The 25,291-nt window shown below is 37.0% G+C and overlaps 1 protein-coding gene across 1 annotated transcript in view; it reads left to right on the top strand.

Moving 5' to 3' along the window:
- scfd1 (sec1 family domain containing 1) overlaps nt 1-23,853 on the top strand; it is a 35,652-nt gene extending 11,799 nt beyond the window's left edge. The window contains exons 11-25 of the mRNA XM_084914460.1: nt 863-999; nt 2,225-2,315; nt 2,685-2,758; nt 3,476-3,557; nt 5,202-5,298; nt 5,501-5,571; nt 15,056-15,135; nt 16,020-16,082; nt 17,067-17,142; nt 19,433-19,486; nt 21,563-21,615; nt 21,721-21,754; nt 22,443-22,508; nt 23,496-23,564; nt 23,664-23,853. Coding sequence (XP_084770586.1) covers nt 863-999; nt 2,225-2,315; nt 2,685-2,758; nt 3,476-3,557; nt 5,202-5,298; nt 5,501-5,571; nt 15,056-15,135; nt 16,020-16,082; nt 17,067-17,142; nt 19,433-19,486; nt 21,563-21,615; nt 21,721-21,754; nt 22,443-22,508; nt 23,496-23,564; nt 23,664-23,687 — 1,071 coding nt within the window. The 3' untranslated portion in view covers nt 23,688-23,853. The remainder of the gene's footprint in view (nt 1-862; nt 1,000-2,224; nt 2,316-2,684; nt 2,759-3,475; nt 3,558-5,201; nt 5,299-5,500; nt 5,572-15,055; nt 15,136-16,019; nt 16,083-17,066; nt 17,143-19,432; nt 19,487-21,562; nt 21,616-21,720; nt 21,755-22,442; nt 22,509-23,495; nt 23,565-23,663) is intronic.
- Nucleotides 23,854-25,291: the final 1,438 nt, after the last annotated feature.

The following is a 25,291-nucleotide window of genomic DNA, read 5'->3' as shown; positions in this document are numbered from 1 at the left end:
AAGATTTTTAGAAAGTCAGATTTTTACATATCTGGTTAACATAGCACAAATAAACTTCTAGATCTGATCTGATTAATATGGGTAAGGCAGACCTCATTGCTGGATAGTGTAGGCGTCTATGAAAGCTGCTAGACAATACAAATAAAAAGTGTATATAAATGATAAAAGTTGCGTCAGAAGTTATCTCATCTAGCCTGCCTGACTTATGGACGTTATTAGTCAATTTTAGCTTAGTTTGTGTGGGAGTTATTTTGAAATTAGCATCTTGAAAGAAGTCTGAATCAGACACTTTACTATAACTTTTGAACATACAGATTTTTTGTTGGAAGATTTAAAAAAAAGTGTCAGCCTGCTTTAGGATGGATTTCTGTTTGTGGCCTTGTTTTGCCAGTAAGTGCTGCATCAGTCCAGATGGCAGCATTGCCGACTCCACATCTCTGTCTCTATTTCCTGTAAACGTGACCACGCCCCCCCAACAGGAGACTGGATTGTAACACCAAGTGTCTGTTACTATGCCTCCTCTGTTTTCATGGCAACAATAATATTATGGTTCTTGTCAGCGTTTGGCGCCATTTAGTGTACTGGAATTAGCAACGATGTGCTGTAGGAAAGATTGTCTTTGCTCTGTAGCTCATTCCAATTATCTTTAGCACACCAATACTTCTTCTTGGAATAGCTTTCCTGGATTCTTGATCAGGTTTTATTATAAAAAAAATATATTCCAGAAAACTGGATTAGTTTTAGTTCTGTGATGAGCTCTAACATGTCAAAATAACCGACTAACAGCAATAATCATAGCACTTGGACAAAATATTAGCCAACAATACTAAAAAAAAAAAAAATGTTTTCCTGTGTCCACCAGGACTTCCATCTGAACAGGGTGGTGATGGAGGAGGGTATGGGGGCAGAGCCATCAGCTGGTGCTAGACCAAAGAAGAAGAGCAGGAAGACCTATGACTTGACTGCCGCTGACAAGTTCTGGCAGAAACACAAGGGCAGGTCAGTTCCCAAAGAGGTGGTGTTTTGTTTCAGTCTAGATCATCATCATTTAGAGTAAAAATGCTAACAACTCTAAATTAAACTTCATTCTTAAGAGGACTTCTTTGTTTTGTATGATGTTAAATGAAATATCTTTGACTTTTTTGACAGTTTTATTTTAGAAAATTTTTTTGGCTGTTTTCTGGCACCTGTTTTGAAATCTTTTAACAGAATAATCAGCAGAATAATCATAGGATTAAATTACATGTTGTTTCCCATATATTGGTTGTTCATTCATCTGTGAACATGTGAAAGCCTCTTTTCAGATTTTGCAAGTTTAAGTGCAACTAATATGTGTAAGATATAATTGAATACATGCTTATAGTCCTGGTATTAAAGCTCAGTAACCGCTGAAAGTGCTTTTTACTGAACAATAAAAGCTAGGGCATTGACCAAATATTGAATGGACAGATTACTGCGTTAACGTGTGTTAATCCACCATCACGATTAACACGCTTTAAGTTTTTAACGCAATTAACCCATCTGGAGCGCAGAATAGACAAACTGCCCGAAATGCGTTGACAGAGACATTTCAAGGATTTTGAGTCATTCTGCACACCTGATTGGTTTATTGCATAAAAAATTTTAAGGTGACGGATTAACGCGAGTTAACATTGACAGCCCTACAATTTATCTTAACTTGGCACAGAAATGTGGGATTTGGGGCTAAATATTATTTGGACTAGGCATACCATTCCAGACATGTTTAAGGCCAGGATGCCACACTTCTTGGCCGTATTGATAGTGTTCATTTTAATCTCCTGGTTTTCCAGTACAGACATGACTTTTAAGGAAAGTTGATAAATTTTCAGTAGCGTTGGGAAGGTTAATATTCCCAACACTTTATGTCCCATTTTTACTTTTCTAAAATCTGTATTTAATTTAAACAGACAACAGCAAAAACCTTTGTGTTACTATTTCTGGAGTCACACTGTGGAATAACTACAACAATGTTCAAACATTTTGCAATTTAAATTTGTATTGAGGAAGTGCTTTATTAGGTGCCAAACAGTAATAGGGTGTATACGTGTTTGTGTGTATCAGAACATTATAACATTGGTCTCTATGCTGATGATGTCTAAGTTTATCTGACTAACCCTTCATCTTCTTTAGTGCCTTTTTCTTTTCTTTTTATTATACTGAATATCATTATAATATGGTTATTATAATTGGTTGTTTGTTACAGTCCATTCCCAGAGGTTGCAGAGTCAGTTCAGGAGGAGCTGGACACGTATAGAGCGCAGGAGGATGAAGTCAAACGGTTGAAAAGTATCATGGTAAGATTCACATATACAGCATGAGACTCAGTATGGTACAATCCAGCTCCAGTTTCACAGTGTTTGAGGCTTTGTCTGAGTCACAAAGTTAAGTCATATTCAGAGGTCAGTCACATCAGTTTTGAGTTTCAAGTCTAAGGTGATATGTCCAAGTTTATGTCCCAAGTTTTCAAGAGAAAACTCCCATGTCTAACCATCTGCTGTTCTACTTCAAGAAATTTAAGATGATATTGCATGGCAATCAAGGTTATAATCACAATACCTTACATGAAGACTATATGGCAGATTATGCAGTCCTATTTAAGGCGGTTGTAAACACTACAGCATGATTTTGCATGCTACTTCTTGTGATGTCTGTTCTGACTGCAGGGCTTAGAGGGGGAAGATGAAGGAGCCATCAGCATGCTTTCAGACAACACAGCGAAGCTAACCTCTGCTGTCAGGTAATGAACAACACAGGGTAATTTAAATATATACACAATGTACGCAAAACGACTCTCCCTCTGAACTGCATCAAAACAAGCATAGGTCATTTTAAAATCAGCCCTTTCAAATATAAATCTTACATGAATGACGTTCCTCATCATAAAAACGAAACAAAAAATATGTGTATTTACAATGGTTCTTTGGGTTTAAGGTGTTCCAGTGTTTTATTGCTCAGACAGACAGACTGATATTTTATGGCCTAAAAAAAAATCATCGTCATACTGGCACCATAGTTCTGAGTGGAAGAAAAGTTTACACCACATTGCAGGTTGTCCCTGAGTCATGCACTCAGTGAATGAGGTGAAATTATGGTTAAATGGTTCAAACGTGAACACAGAGCTTTTTATTTAACTCCTTTCACTGAATGTCTTTGGTTTTGCGTCAGTCTGTTTCTCAACAACAAAGAAATTATTTCCATGAACTTAAGAGGACAGATGAGTACTGAGGCAGGGAACATCTGATTTAAGTTTTGGTTTTGATCTGTGAGATTTCCATAAATTAAAGCTGTGTGTGTGTGTGTGTGTGTGTGTGAGATACACTGTCTAAAACAGCCTTGTAGTTGCAAATTCTTTACAGACTTGGGTACAATAAGAGTTTTGACCATATGATAGGTAATAAAATGCAGACTGAGTTTTATTTGTCTTGTTTTTGACATTTTTTTGTACCTTCTGCAGCTCTCTGCCAGAGCTGTTGGAAAAGAAAAGACTGATTGATCTGCACACCAATGTTGCCACAGCAGTGCTTGACCACATCAAGGTATATAGTAGTTTCCAGAAACTGAGATTCAATTTAAGTGCCACACACCCAAAGGCTATGTACTATAAAATGAGTTTATAAAACTCTAATATTACATTGGACTTTAAGGTTGACAGTTCAGTTGAGATGAAAAACTGACTGCTTGGCTTGTTTAACCCTTTAAAGCCGGTCAGAGCGGGCACGCTCTGTTTTGCGTAACTATTTTTAAATCCCGGTAGCACTGCAACCACGTAAGCTAGCGCAATAATTTTTTTTTGCATATGAAACCAGAGGAGTTGTACTTACATCTTATGCCATCAGCTTGTCCTAGGTCACGGTTTCCTTCCACATATAGCTTTGCAAAAACCACTTGCAGCAACAAAAACATAATATTCCAGAAACACGCTTTGCCGATCCGATCAGCTGTTCGTAACACTTCCTACGTTGGAATAGACGTCAGCGCGAACTATCACATGTCCGCCATTACCTGCCCAAAACCGGAAGTGGCGTCATTTTTGCGGAAATGTAGTTTTTTTTACCTTGATGGCCTCACCAGCCTAAACTGGTGTTTTTAAAAGTTATCTTTGACTTTATGACTTTCTGTGTCGTTTCTGGGATGCTTAGAACTCAAATTGCACTGCTGGAAATAGTTTATTTTGATGCACATGCTGTTTATTTTGCAAATTTGCATTATAATATTTATTTTCGTTTTTTCTGCAGTATATAAAAATTGGTGTATTTCAAAAATAAAACTATGAAGACACTCAAAATAAATTTCCTGTGGTGGGAAACTATTTTGTGCAACTTTTTTATATTTACAGTTTTGAGGGATAAGCCTCTTAAATTTCTCTAACTAGAAATATATGTTAAAAAAACAAAAACGATTTTAAATTTTTTTGTAGTTTATTGCACTTTTTTGCAATTTATGTAATTACTATGCACTTAATGCATACATATTATTAAAATTTGGGCTATAATGGTTGTATTGATGTATAGCAACTTGAAATGCTCCCAAAAATGGCTCCACAGCATGTAAAAATATAATATAAGCACTGGCGGACTTGGTTCTATGGTAGGTCTTAAAGGGTTAAACAAATGGGAGCACTGTTGTCACCAGATGACAGATTGCAGACGTGGCTGGGTCAATTACTGGAGCTAACCAATCTTAGTTACTAGTTAGTTACTAGCAAGAATATAATGAAGCAAGGAAAAATGTTCTTTTAGATAATATTTAAAAACAAAGGGCTCTAGAAATTTGAGAACCTCTGCTGGATCATATAGGAATGGTGAATAGTCAGAAGGTGGAGTATTTGTGTTTCTTGTTATCTTGAACATAACCTATTCTCCATTAAAAGTCAAACATAAAGTACAGTGACATCATACCTTTGCTAAAAGTCATCCACCCTTTGTGATACGGGTTGCTTGTTAGGTGGACCCAGCATCACTGAAGTTTCTCCTCAAATTACAGTTACTTCACTTTATAGGCTAGGCCTGCTAGCATTGGAAACATGTTACCATTACAAAACAGTGCACTAATATGTATAAAGATTAGTGCATATGAAGTGTTTACTGGATGGTTTACAGCAGTACCAGTGCACTGAAAATACAATACAGAGTGTGAATATAGTGTTTGTTGTACTGATTTTATGCTCTTTGTGTCCTCAGAGTCGGAAATTGGATGTTTACTTTGAATTTGAAGAGAAACTGATGAGCAAGTCAACTTTAGACAAATCCCTTTTGGACATCATCAGTGACCCAGATGGTACACACACAAACACACACATATAAACACACTCACATGCAGGTACTTAATTATCATATACCATACTGGGATAAGTGCAAAATCTGTAACTGCAGGGTTATTTTAAATGTTGTTTTAATTGTATTTGTTTATATTCAGCAAGCATGTATTACAGAGACAGAATAAACTGAATAAGCTGTGTGTAAACGTGTGTGTTTGTCAGCTGGCACTCCAGAAGACAAAATGAGACTTTTCCTCATCTACTACATCACTGCACAGCAGGCTCCTTCAGAGGTAACACACCCACCGACAGTAATTCATAAAATGTCAGGGTAAACACTTTAGTAGTATTAAAATTTTGGGAAAGGGGGTGGGGGGTGGGGGGGTAGTGTAAAACGTGCCGCTGTAAAGGTCAGAAAACCAAGTTATTTAAAGTAGATTAGACCTGAGTGTTGTGTGGCCTATGGGCCACGTCTGGCCTATTTGTTCTTGCCTGAATGAGGTTAGCGGAAAATTAGGATTCAGATGTAACGTCATGCAGCTTGTCCCATTTCAGTGTGTGTTCTTTCATTTTAAAGGTGACTGGTATTGCTTTTTGTTTTTATTTGCATACGTACTTGTGTGCAAATGAAGCAGCTTTGTTATAAATGTGTTATAACGTCAATTAGATGATATGACTTTGATAGGACTGAAAGATGAATATAGAGTCATTAACACGGAGAGAATTACAAGAATTTGATTGATGCAGAGTGGGAACAGACAGATGTATTCTCATTTCTGGAAATCGTTTGAGTGGTTTAAGTGAGGATCGTTTATTCAGGAGGCAGCGCACAACAGCGACTCACTCACCACGTAATCACCTCCTTTATTCGCACAAGTATGTTAGTAGGCCTCCCAAGGACTTTGTGCTCAGGGGTTAGAAGTTTAAAGACTGTTTGTCTGAAACAACTTTATCTGACATTTGTGCTCTGACATGAACCTCCAGTCAGGCAATAACTAGTAAACAGCTGCAGTTCATGTTTGAAAGCAGCTTAAATGTTGTGAGGTAGAAAATCAAGTGTCATCAAACACCAACTTTTCTCATACGTATTTTGAACATCTTAAAGGTGAAAAATGATTTAGAAAAGCTCCTTCCATATTTATTGTAGGAACATTCAGTGAATTGGCAAATGTGTTTTTGTTTTTTGCCAGCACACCAAGTCTAACTAATAGTGTCAATGAGAAAAACGGCCTCTGGTTTCCAGAGTCTAAATATTTTCCAATGTCTAAAACGTTTTTCTCTCCAGCCCTACTCTGGTCTATTTTTTTATTCACCAAAAACCATCCAAACTTTTACCAGAACAGAAATCCAAACTTCTATTCTGGTAAATGTCAACAGACCATTTTGAAGTCATGATCAACATGAAGCATTAGTCCCCAAATCTTTCCTGCAAAACATCTCAATTATTCTTGTAGTGGTTTATTAAGATAACCAAGTTGGCAACAGGAACATAAACATCTCAGCAGGGATGAGCCTACAGCAACAGAAGAACACACTCAGGGTTGGCTATTCATCCATCTGTTTGGTGTGAAAAAGTGGTCACTTTACAGAAGCGTTAACCTTAACTTTCCTGATGCAGCTGCAGAAGAGAATTCAGTTCAGATGCAAATGCTTAATGCTTGACTAGATCAGGATCATTCAAATCAGTTTTATTTATATTGAGCCAAATCACAACAACAGTTGCCTGCAGGCACTTTATATTGTAAGGTAAAGAGCCTAAAACAATACAAAGAAAACACTGGATACACTTTGGCGACAGTATGGTATGATTGCCTTTATTTAAGATTTCGTTAAGATCATAGATGATGATGATGATGATAATAATAATAATAATAATAATAATAATAATAATAATAATAATAATAATAAAAAAAGATTTATAAAGAAGATTTATTTAAATATATTTATCGACACAATTTATACGCTATCAGTCAAAAGTTTGGACACACCTTCCCATTTCATTTTCCTTTACTTTTACAGTGTAGATTCCCACGGAAGGCATCAAAAATATGAACGAACACATGCGGAATTATGTAGTAAACAAAAAAGTGTGAAATAACTCAAAACAGGTTTTATATTTTAGATTCTTCAAAACAGCCACCCTTTGCTTTGCACACTCTTGGCATTCTCTCGATGAGCTTCATGAGGTAGTCACCTGAAATGGTTTTCCAAAAGTCTTGAAGGATTTTCCAGAGATGCTGAGCATCTTACTCTGCGGTCCGTCTCATCCCAAACCATCTCCATTGGGTTTAGGTCAGGTGACTGTGGAGGCCAGGCCAACTGTTGCAGCACTCATCACTCTCCTTCTTGGTCAAATAGCCCTTACAAAGCCTGGCGGTGTGTTTGCTGTCATTGTCCTGTTGAAAAATAAATGATGTTCCAACTAAAGAAAGAAGAAAGAAAGTGTACTTTATTGATCCCCGTGGGGAAATTCCTCTCTGCATTTAACCCATTCACTTAGTGAAGCAGTGGGCAGCCATTGGGCGCCCGGGGAGCAGTGTGCAGGGACGGTACCTTGCTCAGGGGTACCTCAGGGTAGCTGTTCAGGGGAATCGAACCCCCGACCTTCCGATCATGGGGCCACCACTCTACCTACTGAGCTATCCCTGCCCTATACACAAACCGGTTGGGATGGCATGATGCTGCAGGATGCTGTGGTAGCCAAGCTGGTTCTGTGTGCCTTAAATTTTGAATAAATCCCCAACAGTGTCAGCAGCTAAGCACCATCACACCACCTCCCCCATGCTTCACGGTGGGACCCATGCATGTAGAGACCATCTGTTCACCTTTTCTGCATTGCACAAAGACACATCGGGTGGAACCGACCATCTCAAATTTGGACTCATCCGACCAAAGCACAGATTTACACTGGTCTAATGTCCATTCCTTGTGTTTCTTGGCCCAAACTACTCTCTTTGCTTATTGCTTTTCTTTAGTAGTGGTTTCTTAGCAGCTGTTTGACCATAAGGACCTGATTTGCGCAGTCTTCTCTGAACAGTTGATGTAGAGATTTGTCTGCTACTGGAACTCCGTGTGGCATTCAGATGAATTTATCCTCAGCAGCAGAGGTGACTCTTGTAGTAGTAGTACAAGAGTAGTAAAAATAAACAAAAAACATTAAATGATAAGGTGTGTCCAAACTTTTGATTGGTAGTGTAGATTTGTAGTTTATTTTTCACTTTTGAATATGTAAAAAGTGTTAGTTTGTGCTGGAATTTGTCAGCTCTCTGTTACTGGACTTTGGGGATTGTTCCTAAAACCTTATTTAATAAACTAACACACTTAAGCTTGAAAAGAGTAATGCTTAGGGGTGGCTGTAGCTCAGGAGGTGGAGCAGGTCATCTACTGATTGAAAGGTTGGTGCTTCAATCACTGGCTCCCCCAGTGTGCATGCCAAATATCCTAAGGCAAGATACGAACCCCAAGTTGCTTTCCGATGCATCCATCGGAGTACGAATGTGTGTGAATGTTAGGTAGAAAGCAGTTGGAAAAACATAGAAGAAAGTGCTTGTTTGAGTGGGTGAATGTGGCATGTGTGCTTTGAGTGCTCCAGGAGAGTAGAAGGCGCTAAAAAATCAGTCCATTTACTACTTACCATCTTTTGGATGATCAGTTCAGGTGAACTTTGGTCATGTCCCAGAACAATCTTTTTGTTGTAATATATTATTTTCTGATGCTTATGCTCCATAGGCTATCTTTGTTTTTGCTGTTGGGTGCAAAAATGATTCATTAGTGACAGGGCAATGTTAGAATTTGTTTTGTTTTGTTTTTTTCCCCCATTCTGATTCCCTTCTGTCAAAATAAAGGCAGACATAGAGGAAAACTGACGGTGGAGAATGTGGAATTTTGTGTGGTCATCTTGTGGTACAGTGTTCTATTCAAGGAACAAAACGGGGATATCAAGAGAGTTGAGTTATCTGAGGACACAGGAGAATTAAACCACAGCAGCAAAATGGAGACAGCTTTCTTTTTCCCCAGACAAACTTCTAACATTGTCATTATCACAGTCAAAGTTCAGGCTTGGTTGGTCAGATTAGTGTGTGTGTGTGTGTGTGTGTGTGTGTGTGTGTCTGTGTGTGTTTAAGTTTCTAAAATAGCAAAAAGAGAAATTATGCAGTAGTTGATTTTTATTCCACATTTAAGCTTGACTTGAGATATTAGACTCACATCTCAGCCAAGAGACACATTTTATAAGTGGTCAGAAACTTGTAAATAACTCATGAAAGATTAAAGTTACGTTGAAACCAAGCACACCATTGTTTTTCTTGTGACATTACCAATAAGTTTGATGTGTCACATGGCCCTCATCCTATTGAAAAAACAAAAGTTGTATGCAAGATGGCCGACTTCTAAATGGCCACCATTGTCACCACCCATCTTGAGGAGTTTGCCCCCCTCACATATACTAACGTGCCACAGACAGGACTTTAATATCACCAACCATTCCCATTTTATTACGGCGTATCCATATAAATGGCCCACCCTGTACATGTGCAATAACAATAATGGGCTATTCTAAACTATCTACTAGCTTTTACATAAAAATAAAGTCAAGATTAGACAAATTCCAGCAAATCAGCTGAATTCAGTGCTAGCACAAATCAGGTTATACTTTTCTACACATCCAAATCTCATACATGATCCTTCTTTTAAATTGTTTTGGTTTCCCTCTAATTGCTAGACATTCCAGATTTGTCTTGAATGGTGTTTCTTGATTTGTCACTGTCTGATCTGTACGTGCCAGAGGCAGAGATATTGTTTTTGCTACTCTCACTACATCTGGCTGTCCATATGCACTTGGAAGAGCAGGGAGGTCTCAGAACAGAGTGGCAGCCTTAATTGTAAACGCATGTTTCTGCTAAGGAAATTGGGAATTTTAAAAATAGCTTCTCATAAACACGTAATGAACTGCAAGAAGTGCCACTATAAGATAAATGGTGAACGATACCAACTGTACTTTACTGATACTGTAGGAGAACCCCTAAATAAAATCGAGATGGAAATAAGAATCTTTTCTGGCTCCTTAAAATTTGCCTAGATGTTTACATTTTTGCCCTTTAGGGAATACAATGTTGATGAGGCTGTGAAATTTGCACTTTGGACAAAGAAAGACAAGAATATCAAAAGCCGGTATAGTAGCTTATTTCTCTGTAATGGTTTCCACTATTTGACTTCAGCTCTTAATACCTTTCTCTGAGAGAGATGTGTTAATAGAATGCAGCATATACAAATAACATGACATTACAAAGTATTTTTAACACGTGAGATCATAACTAAATTTTCATGTTTGTTCATAAGGAAATGTAGTGTGGTAGTGCCACTGCAAAACATCCAATGAATGTTCTGTAATGGGTAACTGTTTCGCAAAGAAGCGAGTCAACTGTCTTGAGTTTTTGCCAGTGTACAAGCCAAAATAATATTCTATTATGGGTTGTACACATTATGGCTATTCTATTCTATTCTATTCAAAGCTAGCAAATACTAAAAAAATTATAAGACTACTCTTATGCAAATAGATAAAAATGGTAGGCATTATTTTATAGGATCACAATTATGATTGAACAAGAGATTAACTAGATTTATTCTCTTAGTTAAACACTCTATTATAAGTTCACTGATTAAATAAAACTCCTTCCATAGTGATCTCACTGTCTCTTCCATGTTTTGAATGTTTTGAAGTGGAAGCTAACCCGGCCAAGTCTCAGCATCTTGTTTCAGACTTCTGAACCAAACAGAATTTAAGTTGTCATCTTAGATGACAGTGCTCTAGATCATCACTTAAAAAAATGGCACAGAGGAGACTTGCAACACCAGCTGTGGTTTGGCAAATAATAGAAATGGTTTGTGCAGATGGCTTGAAGTAGGTTGCGCTCTTGTGTTCTCAGAACCAAAGGATATTGATCGATAGCCACATTTTGGATGTGCTGTATGAGAAACATCTTTTTGGCTGTACCGTATTTATCATTTCATTATGAGCCACTGACAAATGGCTGAACCAAAGTTTCTCTCAGGAAAAAAACTGACTTGGTTAGATTAGAAGACACCAAGAGCTACCTGTCAATTGAAGCGTCCCATTGCCCCTAACTTTAAGCCTAGCCAAAAATCAATTTTAAGATAGGAATATTTGGAGAGCCAGCCTCAAGTGGCATCAAGAGTAAGTTCAGTTATGTTTTGTTTGTTTTTTTCTCTTCACTGTCTGTTCTCATCCACACCTATTTTCCCTCCACTGGATTCTTGAAGAATGGATCTTTGATTCACATCTTGTCCGTCACAACCATTTCCAGATGACAGAAAAGTTTTTTTCTTTTTCTTACAACCCTTGGATGTTGTTTTATGAAAGCATCCCATTTTCCGCAATGCCTGATAAGTTTAAAGTACACTGGGGGAGGTCACATTACTGATTTGGCTTTCTTGATGTATGCTTAATCATCCAGGTAAGTAAATCCCAAAAGGTTGATTCTGTTCATCTGGACGTAGCGTTTTCAGTGGGAGAACTCATCCAAGTGACTTTTTCACTCTCAGCTGAATGCAGGTATCCCCAGCCTCATAAACAGTACTTTTGCACAATGACTGAAAGTAGCCCATTGATTCAGCTATGAAGAGTATAAAGCAAAACTCTTGAGCAACCCTTCATTTCTTTGTATTTTGCTTGAAAGTCGATATTTGGGAAGAAACCTTTATTCTTTACACAGTCAGAATTCTCTCAGGCAGTCTTTTTTGTCATTTGTGTAGTAACGTTGGGCAATATGTAAACATTTTCCAACTGACCATTCCACCTGATGAAAGGGTGGCAATTAATGAGGCTGTTGACGACGCTAAATGTGACCGTCAGGTCTCAGTTCTTAAAGACATGACTTTCAGATACTGTTCGTCTGCTCTAGATAGTTTTTTTAGGCCTGGCACTTGTATTTCTTAAGGACACACTGCACACCATGCTGAGCTATGGTATAGTTTATTGGGATTCAAACTTTTTAGTGTAAAAATACTGTATATTGTCTCTCAAACTGTGTTATTTTTGGCATTTTTAGTAGTTTGGACCAGCATAATTCTTATTGTTGAGATGATATGTACCAGTATGTTGTGGATAATGCAGTATAGTATAATTCTAAGACATTCCCATTTCAAGGAGTGATTGGTCAGGTTTGTGAAGGAGATCGTGTCTGGAGTTGTCTGTTGAATCGTCTTTTTCGGCGAAAAGTTTCCCAAATGTGAACAACAGAAAGGAGACTGTTTGATGGTTGTTTAAGATCTCCACTTTGAGCTCTGTGATTCTCAGAGTGTCATCCTCCATTTCCTCTGCTGTGAGATGGTGTGACTGCTCGCCCCTCTGCCAAAATGTGAGCCTCACTCTTGCTTTCATCTTTCATCCAGCTGAGAGATGTTCCCCATTGGGAGTACCCTCTCAGCCCCCTCTCCTCCACCCCCTCTTTCACTCTTTCCCCTCTTCCTTCCTGTCATCTCCGGTCATCCCTCTCCCTCTGTGACCAACTCTTAGCCTTCTGTCCATGTCTTTTTGTCTCTTGCTCTCTTTCCTCTACCTCCTGTTTTATATCTCACAGACCTCGCTCTCACCCTTTTCCTTACTCTCTTCTATTTTCTTTAAGGTTTCTGCGACTGCTGCTGGATTTTCATTAGTGTGGATTAGATAAATATCAGATAGCTACAAAAACAATCAGGCACACTTTTGTGCGCTCTCTAACATGGTTTGGCACTTTAATAATGCCTGGGTGGCTTCCACGAGCTGCTCATCAGAGTAAGCTATGTGTGGACGATCCACACTGCATCATATGCTTTCACACTGAAGTAAACTGAACCATATTACCAAGTATATACACTAATGTCTTACTTTACTTGGCAGGACTCTGAACAGCTAAATTCTGTGTTATGATTAATGCATAATGAAATATTTGACATGGGGTGGCTTAAGTGATGTTTCATTTATTTTTGTTTCAATCAGAGTGCAGGCTAAATAAACCCCACATGTACATCAGTGATAACTGACAATAACTAAGACTTTTTTCAGACAGAAACACATCACAGAGCACTCCTCTTCCATTAACCTCCTCTGCTCTATTGTGAATGGCACCAGCTTATCCAAAATTAAATTGGTGCACAAAATTCAATCATTCCTATTATGATATGCCTTGGCTGACAAACTCATTTTAGTTCATGGGCCACATATGAACTAAAATGAGTTCAGTTTGATCTTGAATGGATTGGACTGTTGGATAACCTAAGAAAACACCTTTTGTATTTAATGAATGAAACAGGTGGTGGACATTTTGAGAAGTCCTAAGAAAAATATTTATTTCAGTTAAAGTTTTTTATACATTCACACTCATAAGTCAAATAAACTTGTTCATACAGTTCTAGAAGAAGGCTTACGATAATGACCTCTTGGTCACTTAAAGTGAAAAGTATTGTTTTCTGGTGCAAAATAAAGTAAAAGTCAAAAAATTATGCCTTGTTCCTCTGTAATTTTTATAGTGTAAAACGAACTCCAGTGGGTTGGATTGCCACAGTTCAGCAAACCTATGTTTGACACTGCTGGTGTAATATTCTGCCATGGTACAGTAAGATTTACTAAGTGTGTGAAAATTAGCTTGATGTTGCAATCACAAATATGTGCTGAAAGTAAATTTGGGGGTCAAAAATTTGGTGGTCAAAAATGAGCAGACCTGATAAGGGAGTGAGTAACATTATATACATAATACAGTGTAAGAGCAATCTTTAATATATTGAGAATCAATGTTTTTCGTATAAATGCAAACTTTTCTGCTAGAAATTGTTTGGGACTGTGTGCGGTAGAATAGTTGAGATAGCTGTTCATTCAATAAATCTGACAGGTCAGGTGAAACATAGGGTTTATGCACACAAACCTGAAATCCTTGTATACAGTATTGCCTTGTATTGCATATAATAGCACTGTGTGCACACTGCTGAGAGAAAAGACGCAGAGATTTTTGTATAGAAATGGGACTAAAAATCTGAAACACTACAAACCAGTCATTCGCTGCAAAAAGTGTCTTGACTTTCTTGTTCATGTAAGTTCTCTCTTTCATGAATATAAGTGTTGCTGTAGACCAAATATATTTGGTGCTCAACTCTAAACATGACTCAATGAAGAGTCACAAGACACAGCCAAGTTTTGGAACGCGATCTACAGCTTTGATCATTTTGTCAGTGTCAGTTACACACTTGTTTTGACAGCATCTCCCTCTCAATTCTAAATAAATAAACACTCCCAACAGCACCTATCACAATCACATCAAGTGCAAATAAGATGTATGTTTTGCAATATTCAAAACAATTTGTGTTAATTTGTGTGCTGCAAACTTATGTGCTGCAAATCATAATTATATTATTTCCTTAAATGTTCTCCTCCCAGAACTTTTGCCAGTACCTTTTAGTCGCAAAGCTGACACTGCACCTGTTTCAAAATACTCACAGTATCTGTTTAGCTTTTTATTGAATATACAGACAGTGGAGTACAGTCACTTTTTATTCAATGATGTAAGAACATCTTGATTACATGTTGGTGGCACTATTAGGAAACATCTCTTATGCTGAGGAAGGTTTGTGCGATTGATTTTTTTTTTTCCCCATTATTTAACCTTTTATTATTTTATTATTATGTTCTATTATTATTATTGTTGTTATTTTCCACCTATTTTCTAGCCTTGGTCGTCTTTATGTGTTAACATTAGATGACTGTGGGATTTTGTTTTTGTGTTTCAGTCTGATTTGGAGCAGTATAAGAAGGCTTTGTTGGATGCAGGCTGTGACCTTTCTCCTCTAAACTACATTAAACAATGGAAGTAAGTTGTGTTTTTTCCCAGCAGCATCATTTAACTGCTGTCTCACTTAAATTTTGATGCCATTTAAGGAAAATTGAGCAAATAATTCAAAATGAAGAGAAATACAATGTTTGCTACAAACTATTTCCATAGCACATTAAGATCACATCATAACACAGATAGCTGTGGACACCAACTAATAATCCGTAAAAACCATTTCAGTAATGAACCAACCTTTTTCATTTTTCACATGAAGACTCATCATCAGTGCCAAAATAACTGACAATTGTTTAAATTCTTACAGTTATCAGTGAGCATAAAAAATCAAATTAATAGCACTATGTGTTGCATTTCACTCTGTTCTTTGATTTTATTTATTTGTTACTCCACATATTTTGACCCTCCAATGGTCAACAGATTTTGTAATTCAATTCAATTCAATTCAATTTTATTTATATAGCGCCAAATCACAACAAAAGTCGCCTCAAGGCGCTTCATAGATACAGAGAAAAACCCAACAATCATATGACCCCCTATGAGCAAGCACTTTGGCGACAGTGGGAAGGAAAAACTCCCTTTTAACAGGAAGAAACCTCTGGCAGAACCAGGCTCAGGGAGGGGCGGCCATCTGCTGCGACCGGTTGGGGTGAGAGAAGGAAGACAGGATAAAAGACATGCTGTGGAAGAGAGACAGAGGTTAATAACAGATATGATTCAATGCAGAGAGGTCTATTAATACATAGTGAGTGAGAAAGGTGACTGGAAAGGAAAAACTCAATGCATAGTAATAAATGCTGAACTCAAAATTTCCATCAAGGCTTTATCTAAAAATCATTTAATTTACACAGTATTGACTAATTCGTCAGTATGCTTAAGTCTTTGTGGTTTCTTCTCATGCTTTCAAGGGCCTTTACCAAAATGGCTGCCACACCAGCCAATTATGGCAACAGTGGAGTCAAACCTATGGGGTAAGTAAATAATATTATTAATTTGTACCTTTTTAACATAGTTTTAGAATTACGAACTAATAAGTGAAATGACAAGTCTAAAATGATGTTATATGACAATTTAAACATTGTTTTCATTGAGTAATCAGCAGTGAATTAAACAGCTGGACCAGCTTTACGTATTAATTTTCTAAGGTTTTTCCACTGAGATTTAGCAGCTTTAGAAACTGTTTAGAAACAACATAATCACATATTACTGTGTCTTAATTGCCTCTCAATGGCTGTGAAATATAACTGGAGCCTACTATGATTACTCTCCTACTGTTATTGTTAGTCACATATTACACCCTATTTCCGTGTGTTATTGAAGTCTAATATGTCCAAATTTAAGCTCCAAAGGAATGGCTGCTGTGTGTGCTTCATTCATGTAGTGAGCTGTTCCTTTCCTGCCTCTGCCATTAGATACACTAGTGAAAAATGAGACAATAAAATAGTGGGTCATACCTTTTCACTCTGTGTATATACGTCTATATTCGTAGCCATAGCCCTCTAAGAAAGTGGTTCTCTGTCTGTAGGCATACAACCAAGGTTAATGGTAATAGCAGGCACACTGGTACCATAGTGTGACAGCAGTTATGATTTTGCTATAGTAGAGGTAGAGTAGGGGGTGGATCCAGGTGGGACTAATTAGGTGCTTGGCTGTGTAATTGTGATATCACAGTGTAACACAAATCCTGAAAGTTTGTTTTCCTGAGTGTTGGCTGTGGTCATTTCTCCGTGGACTGAGTGTTTTTTATTACTCTATTTTTGTAAACTGACTTTTTGAATCAAAAAGTCAGGGACATCTCACTCTCTCCTTTACTTTAGAGTTTCTTAGACTACCAGCCTAACCCTGTCCTCCTGCCCTCCGCCTCTTGCTTTCCTCCATCCTGTCTCTCCTCCCATCCTGGCTTTTCTTCATCTATTTCTCCTTACCCCCCCCCCCCCCAAACCCCATCCCCACAGACTGTTCTCCAGAGTGATGAATACTGGCTCCCAGTTTGTCATGGAGGGTGTGAAAAACCTGGTGCTCAAACAGCATGTGAGTAAAACTCCTTCTGTTACCATTTCAATTCCAGAAAACCAGCTGAAACAATGAACTACTCTTACCAAAATCAACACAAGAAAAGTAATTAAGAACTTGTCTAAAGTCCAGTTCATCAACCTGAACAGTCTTATCTTATCTGACCAAAGATGCCTTACAGCCTTCAAATTAAAGTGATAAAACTACATTTAAAGCCTGCCACACAGCTGCTGCATATTTACATCATCAGAGCTACACATATTTATTATAATGTGCTATATTTATGGAAACTTTGAAAGCTGTTTTACATCACTCATGCTCACACATGTGACACGTGTCAGAGTTTTTGAGGACCTTTTAGCACCTCAGAAATGGCATTCGTTTGTAAGAAGAAAAAGAAGAATCATTTTAGTTTAAAAATAGCCACAAATGTCACAGAGATCACATTTTTTCTCATTTATATGAAGATTATCTGAAGTTTTTTTTTTATTTAATTGTAGTTAATAAAGTGCTAGGTTGGAGGGACAGGGCTGTAATCAACAGCACTTTTCCTTCTTTTTCTGTTTTTTTCCTTTTCTCACATTTTTGTTCATGTTTGTCCATGTAACACTTGGGAAACTTCCTTGGCATATGTTTTCACCTGAAAACGAGATCATTTTCTTTTTTTTTAAATTAAATTTTTATTGAAGAAAAAAAAAGGACGTGTTACAATAAAGTGCATTGACATTATTTAGTCAAAAAAAGAAAAAAAAAGAAAAAAGAAAAAAAAAACTTTTTCTTAGTCCTTTTGTTTTACATTCTGATAGCAAAAAAAATAAAATTAACTCGTTGGCTTGACAGTGTGTTACATAATGCAGCCTGTTTAACTTATTTACAAAGACTACATTAGGTACATATTATGAAGTTGAGGGTCAACCTGACATTGTACGATACATGGGAGATACACCAATTCAGGGCTGGTCTTACCTAAATTCAGGGTGGATGGGGGACACAAAGCTAATCCATTTATTCCATATTTTGTAGAATTTGTCTTTTCAAATTTTTAAAAAGAATGTAAATTTTTCCATTTTAAATATTTCAAAAATCACATTAAACCAATCCTCAAGTGTTGGCGGAGTTGGATTTAACCACTTTCTGGTTATTGATGTTTTGCTGGCCGCTAATAGCGCTTGTAAGAGTTTTGTGTGTCCCCTCCCCGAGCCAGCAACCAAGCCCAAGTACAAATTTACAAAATTGATGTCAAATTTTATCTTAAAAACCTCACACAAAGTTTTATGAATTCACTGCCAGTAATTTTTTAAGTTAGGGCAGTCCCAAAAGATATGATAATGATGTGCCTCTTCTGATCCACATCTTCTCCAGCATTCCGCTATCCCATTTTTATATTTATATATATATTTATATATACGAGATAATTTTGAACTGCATCTGCACATTGCATTTAACAGCCTTTGCACAAAAACACCATCCTCCGTCCGCTTGCATCTGGCAGAATATTAAATCAAGTACACACAATGTGACGACGTTCTCATTCCTAGACAACAGGAATATGGATGAGCACGATGACGATGACAGGGTGTTTCAGACTAAAACTGGCACAGACAAGAAAGTCATTTATAATCATCACACACACACACACACACGTACACACAGGGAGGTGGCGTCTGTTTTCTTCATACTGAAATTGGACCCGCTGAAGTCACCTGTTCTGCTTCGCTGCCAGAACATTATTAACAGTGAGAGTAGATTTGAATGCATCTTTTGATGCTCTGTTAGGGAAGATATTTGAAGTTATTCTTGTTTTTTGTTTTTTTTCTTCACTTGCAACTCCAGTTTTCCAAAATAGCTACTTACCAAATATCTAAAAAGAAAAAAAAAGTCCAACCTAAACACAAACTCATGATTCTTATGAAATATCAAATCATAAAAAGTAAATGAATTTATTGTAAGAGATTCATTATTGTTTGTTATGTTTAACCTCCTAAGACCCGAACTCTTCCACGACGTGCATTTTTCATTTCTCTCTGATATTTGGGCACATTGGGGCCCGATGAATGTAAAAACAAAGAATTAGCAGATTTTTTTTTTTTTTTTTACCTTCTTTTTTTGTAAGAAAAATAAGAGTCACATATGAGGATATTCGTTTAAAATTTTTATAGAACAGTAGCAATATATTGTCCTCGTAAGTGGATATCAGGCCAATATAGAGCAAAATTGAATATTTTAGTCTAAATAACCCAAAATGTGATGTTCACATATGTGGACGCCAGGTCCTAGGAGGTTAAAAGTTGTTTCTTTTTTTTTCCAGAACCTTCCGGTTACCCGTATCCTGGACAACCTGATGGAGATGAAGTCTCATCCTGTGAGTTTTGTTTTTGTTTTTGTTCATGATTTAAAAAACATATTTCCTATATTAGTTAAAAATATAGGAAGTGTTGTGAAAAGCGGGAAAAGCCCAAGCTCTTTTATAGAAACACTTAATACGAGTATTAAAGGGGGGGGAACTCTAGTCCCACTGACGTGTCTCTGGTGTCCACTTCTGCGGTACAGATTGGGAAAAGTTTTCCAAAAAGCCACATTTTTACGTGAATCATTTTAAGTTGTTTTCTCTTGATGTGAAAGAAAAGTTACTCAAATGGAACTTTAATATACACTATTTTTAACGTTTCCCCAAATCTCTACAGTGGAGGTAGAAAGTGTAAAGTTGACCGACAGAAAGACACGATATAAAAGCAGCTTACCATGTACAGTATAGTGTGAATACAAAACTGCAGAGTACTCTATATTACATGTAGAACTTCTCTGCTAAAGAAAATATGAAAGGTTCCTCTGTAAGACCTGCATATCTGTAGGCCTCAACATAACTTAATTGGTGAGAGGAAACTCAGAAGAAAGACACGTTTTTGTGTCACTTCAGCTGTGATTGACAGCTCCAACACACATGCCACAAATTACATTAGCTTCATATTAACTGCTGTGGTCCATGTGTGAGAGGAAGGAAAGTACAGATTCTATTACTCACGTTTGAACCCACGTGAACTAGCAAACACACTTTATCACATTGAACTGAAAGTGCAGTTTCTGACTCTCAGCCCATGTATTCATTTTGACCATGCGCACAAATATGCATGCAAAGCAAAACCTGAATCTAACGTGAACCCTAAAACAAACTCTGAACTGTGAAAAATTCCTTTTGAAGTTAAGTCCCAAATGTCTCTGCTCAAAGCTTAAACCGGTCCTTGTAGTGACAGACTTGCAAGTGAACACACACACACCCCCTGCAGGTTTCTCAGCATCTGGAGTTACAGACTACCAACAAAGGTCCTGTTGTTGTGAATAAAAAGGGAAAGGGTGGAGCGGGGATGGAAGTCTGGGATGAAGATAAAAGAAACGGAGCACATTCTCCCTCTATCAGATTGTCCTCAGTGTAAAACTGTTGCATTTCGAGGTTATGTTTTAGTTAAAGTATAGCAAAATGGTGGAGAAGTTTATAGAGGTTATTACTCATTTTTTTAGTTAGATAAAATATTAATATTAATACTAACATTAATCAGCTAAAGCCACGTAATAAAACCATGTTGCTGTTCACAGTGGAGGTTTTTGTACGATTTTCTCTTGATGTGGACAAACTGAAAGCCTTTAAAGTCTCCAACGACTTTTAGAAAATCACAGTTTAACTTTGTTTTTCTGCGTTTGTGAGGTCCTCTGGCACAAGTTGTAATTTTGACCTCAAAAACTACTGGTGCCATTGTAGACACCGGCTCAAAGCAGTTAAGGAAATACTTTTTAAGTTTGAGCTAATAAATAGGTGGTGCTGTTTTTGAGTGTCTGCATATGAACTGAGATTTCCTGTAATTAATTTAGGATGGAGTGGGAGACGTACAATTTGCAGAGCTTTGTGTCATTAAAATGAGGAAAATATGAAGATGATAAATCTGACTCGTCTTTGTTTTTCATGGTCTGCTTGGGCTTTTACATCACTGACAAAAACGATCCTTCTCCAGTACAAATACTATTTTGAACTAAACCTGTACCCACCTGCATCTAGGTCATGTGACAGTAAGCCAAAAGACACATTGCTGTGTCATTCTGTCTGTGTTTAGTCCTTGGAGCTGAGAGACAACACAACCAGGTCAACCTGTGAAATAAATCTTTTGCCTTTGTCGTGCTTTCAATTTGGTTAACTCTGTTTTTGTTTATTTGTTGTTGTTGTTTTACATTTTGACACCAGCAGGTTTTTTTTTTGTTTGTTTGTTTGTTTGTTTTTTAAGTTACAAATTGGAGGCTCTTCTTCATCTAATAATATCAGAAAAGCCAAACCAATCTACATATCCCTCTACCATCTACATTATTTATGGTTTATTTTTGTGGCTGTTGAGTACAAGTGTGTCATGTGTAGTACGTCTGACTAAAAAAAAATTTCTATCTGATCCTTAAGGAAACAGATGATTATCGATACTTTGACCCAAAGATGCTGCGAGGTAGTGAAAGGTATGAAAACAAATCCAAAATCTCATCTGTAGCTTGGCAGAGCTCATCTTCTCGGTGGGTAAAATACACTCAAAGATGTCTCATCATCCTTTCCTTCTCTTTCAGCTCCATCCCCAGGAACAAGAACCCGTTTCAGGAGGTGAATTTGTGTATCTGGACCAAAGTTTGACTGATGAGATTCAGTTCAGGTTATTTCCAGGATAAACAAAAGTTGAAAGGAAACACAAGACAGACAGGAATTTCTGTTGCTGCACATGATTCTCTCATAGCGCACAGTTAACTGTTTCTTAGCTGTGATGGAAGTTGCAGAGTTTCAAATCTGGAATTTTTTATGAGATTGAATTTGATTTGGACTTTTATTAATCCCGTCACCACACAATCACATGTAAAACAACAGTTATGCGAGCAAGTCCGTGGTAGATCATAAAACAGTAACTGTGGGACTAGTAATTACATTACTATTATTAGTACCAGGGAAAAATAGCCTAAGTAATTATAGATGTGAAAAAATAAGATACAGTATCACAAAATTGATTTCTTGAACAAGTAAAAATATATCTGAAATTAAATGCATACATAAGTATAGTAATGAAGTAAATAATTATAAATCCTGAATATTGGAATAAAACTTGATTTCCTGCATACAATTAGAGGCGTCTACCCCTTTCAGTTCATAAAACTTTTGTCTTTGGCAGTGTTTATACTTGAAATTCATTCTGTGAAATTACTTCAGCAGCTTTTTTTTTAATCATTTGCAGTCTTTCTGTCCATCACCTTCAACATATCCTCTGATATAAGCTTGATTTTTTTACCTCCTGCTGTTTCAGGCCATCGTCTTCGTAGTGGGTGGAGGAAACTATATCGAGTACCAGAATCTGGTGGACTACACCAAGGTACGGTAGTACATTTCAAAGTTCTTTTCCATATTTTAGTCTGATGTCTCTTTAGATGAATACAATGTAGTTTCATGTGGGATGGGTTAAATATCAAACTAAAACTCTTAAAGTTTAATGACACTAAAACAATTTAGGTCCTTCGGTGAAAACACTGTCACATTATATAAAATAGAAGTCGGGAAAATGTATTCAAAGTCAAAGTAAACTTTGTCATTTCTGCTATATACAGTACAGTATATAGAGAGACGAGACGACGAGGCTCCAGTTCCAGTCAGTGCAAAAGAACAACAATAAATATAGGAAGAGTAAGAATAAACATATATACACTTTGAGACTGAGGTAAGGGGAGTAAATGTACACTTTGGAGTAAAAAATGGTTAATAACAGTCTAAAATTTACAATTGAGATTTAAAGGGACTTTGAAGTGGTTTAAAATGACCAAGAAGCAGCTTTACAGTTTACAGTGTGAAATAAAGTGACCAACATGAGCAAGTCGTAACTGGGATACTAATATTCAAAGTTTGTTGGACCAAACTTACAACACATACTAACACTAACATAACAAAATGACATGCAGACTCTTTATATCATTTTTGTTATTTGCAAAGTTCAGAGCTTTATTTTTACCAGTAAGTGAAAGCTTTGAGATTGAAGTGTTACCTCAATCTCAATGCTGCCTATACCTCCTGATATAGGCAGCATTAACCTGGTGATTTTGATGGTAGGAGAGACCGTAGCTCCCACGGAAAAACCACGCAAGCACAGGGTGAATATGCCTATTCCAAACAGAGGGGCTCTACTGTGCTTTGAACCCAAAAACCTCTAATCTTGTGAGGCAACATTACCACCGAACAACCAGCTAACGCCAAAGGTGTTAAATACATGTAGATTGGTAAAAACAACAGTATTTGTGTGGAAGTGTTACTTTCTCCCTGCAATAATAGGTTCAGTAGGAAACTTAATTTTATTTTTCTGTATTTCCAGTCTAAGCAGGGGAAGAAGATTGTTTATGGCTGCAGTGAGCTCTTCAATGCGTCTCAGTTCATCAAACAGGTGAGGAACCACACAGCACCAGTGAGGGGATAAGCCAATAAGCCCATAGACGTTTCATTGTGTCTATTTAAAAACCTGTTGTGGTCTTCATTTTCACAGCTCTCCCAACTTGGCCAAAAGTGACACGGACACTGACAACATGTGAATCTCCCTCTCTCATTGCCGATATCTTTATTCCACTTTGTTTTATCTACTCTGTTCTGTTAATGGACTAAATATTTTCTGTCTTCACTGTAATTTCTGTTCCTCATACTAAGCGCTACTAATAAAGCTCAACAGTTCCAACTCACTGTCTCTGGAGTCACGCATTTCTTCATATTTTAGAGCATTAAACATTACTTGCTGCATACATAAACATAAAACTACAAAATCATCGTAAGAAAAGTGTGTCTTTAACTCATCTTTGAAGAACCTCCTGCTATGTGAATTTGGGCAACTACCTAAAAATTTCCTTTTTAGGTTTTGTGCATTAAAACCCCCACTAAATTTCAATTGTAGCTATCAGTAGCTAATACTTTAAGGTATTAGCTACTTTAAAGCTAAATATATGGAAAATTAGAAGTAGATACATTACTTTCAATTCCTCTTGCAATTAATGACAATGAAATTGATTATGTTTAAATGCAGTATTTTAAACAAAATTCTTACATTTGGTTAATTTGTGGACAGGAGACCATAAAATATTTGTTTTATAACTCGTCACTAAGTGAAATGTAGATGTTTCCTTTAAGAACGTTTCGCATTATTATCCAATAAAGTGCTTTGTTGTGTTTTATACTTATTATATAATTATAATTACACGTGTCTCCTTCAGTTGAAGCTGATGACACTGGTTCTGTGATAAAAGTTATTTTGCATTGAAACAGAAACAGACCTCAAATCTATACTGCAGGAATAGAGACAGTCATCACTGAGCTGTTTTTATTTTTTCATTTGTTCTTTTAAAATTATTATTTGTGTTACTCTGTGTTTACCTCACATTGTTTTATATTTTTTACATTTGGATTCTTTCTGTCATTTGTGAAGATGGCTCTCAAAAAGTACACACTGATTAAACTGATTCTGGTCACAGGTGATATCGGTGTCTTTAAAATAACCAGTGGTGTTGGAAAAACCCAGATGTGTGTTTAAAACCACTGTTTTGAAGGGATTTCCAAAATCCCTAATGGAGACATTTATTAAAAGTGGACTTTAACTTCTTACTTTGGCTTGTTTCCCATGTAGTAACAGCACCAAATACAAAGAATTCACACTGAGGATTATGTCAGCATGGCATTTTAATCTGCGTGTGTGTGTGTGTGTGTGTGTGCTCGTTTAGTTGGCTAGGTGGGGACCAGTTTGTTTTAGAGCTTAGAAACAAGGACATTTTGCGACCTCAAAGATGATATGTTCTGTCTTCATTTTACTAAAACAGTTAAAATCTCATTTCTGCTTGTAGGTAATGTCTTTCAGTCATATTCAGATATACTTATGTTGTGGGGGCTTCAAATATTATTATCTTCATCAGAGGCTGTTTGTGTATTCCTGAAACTATGTAAGAACACATTTACAACATTGGATTAGGGGGTCAAAGTCGATGAAAGCTTCTGAACCAGGTTATTGTATGGGCCTGAGAAGAGAGCTGGGGATTGTTTCAATAAGTGTGCCTTCATTTGGTTTTGTTAAACAATATTTCCACTCCCTCCACCTCCATCTTTCACTTCTAATTTCCATGGATGACTAAAAAC

The sequence above is a fragment of the Perissodus microlepis genome, chromosome 19, assembly GCF_051167445.1.
Source record: "Perissodus microlepis isolate ML-2025 ecotype Zambia chromosome 19, ASM5116744v1, whole genome shotgun sequence".
NCBI lineage: Eukaryota > Metazoa > Chordata > Actinopteri > Cichliformes > Cichlidae > Perissodus > Perissodus microlepis.
The sequence above is the reverse complement of the archived record's forward strand: the minus strand, read 5'-3'. Positions and strand labels throughout refer to the sequence as shown.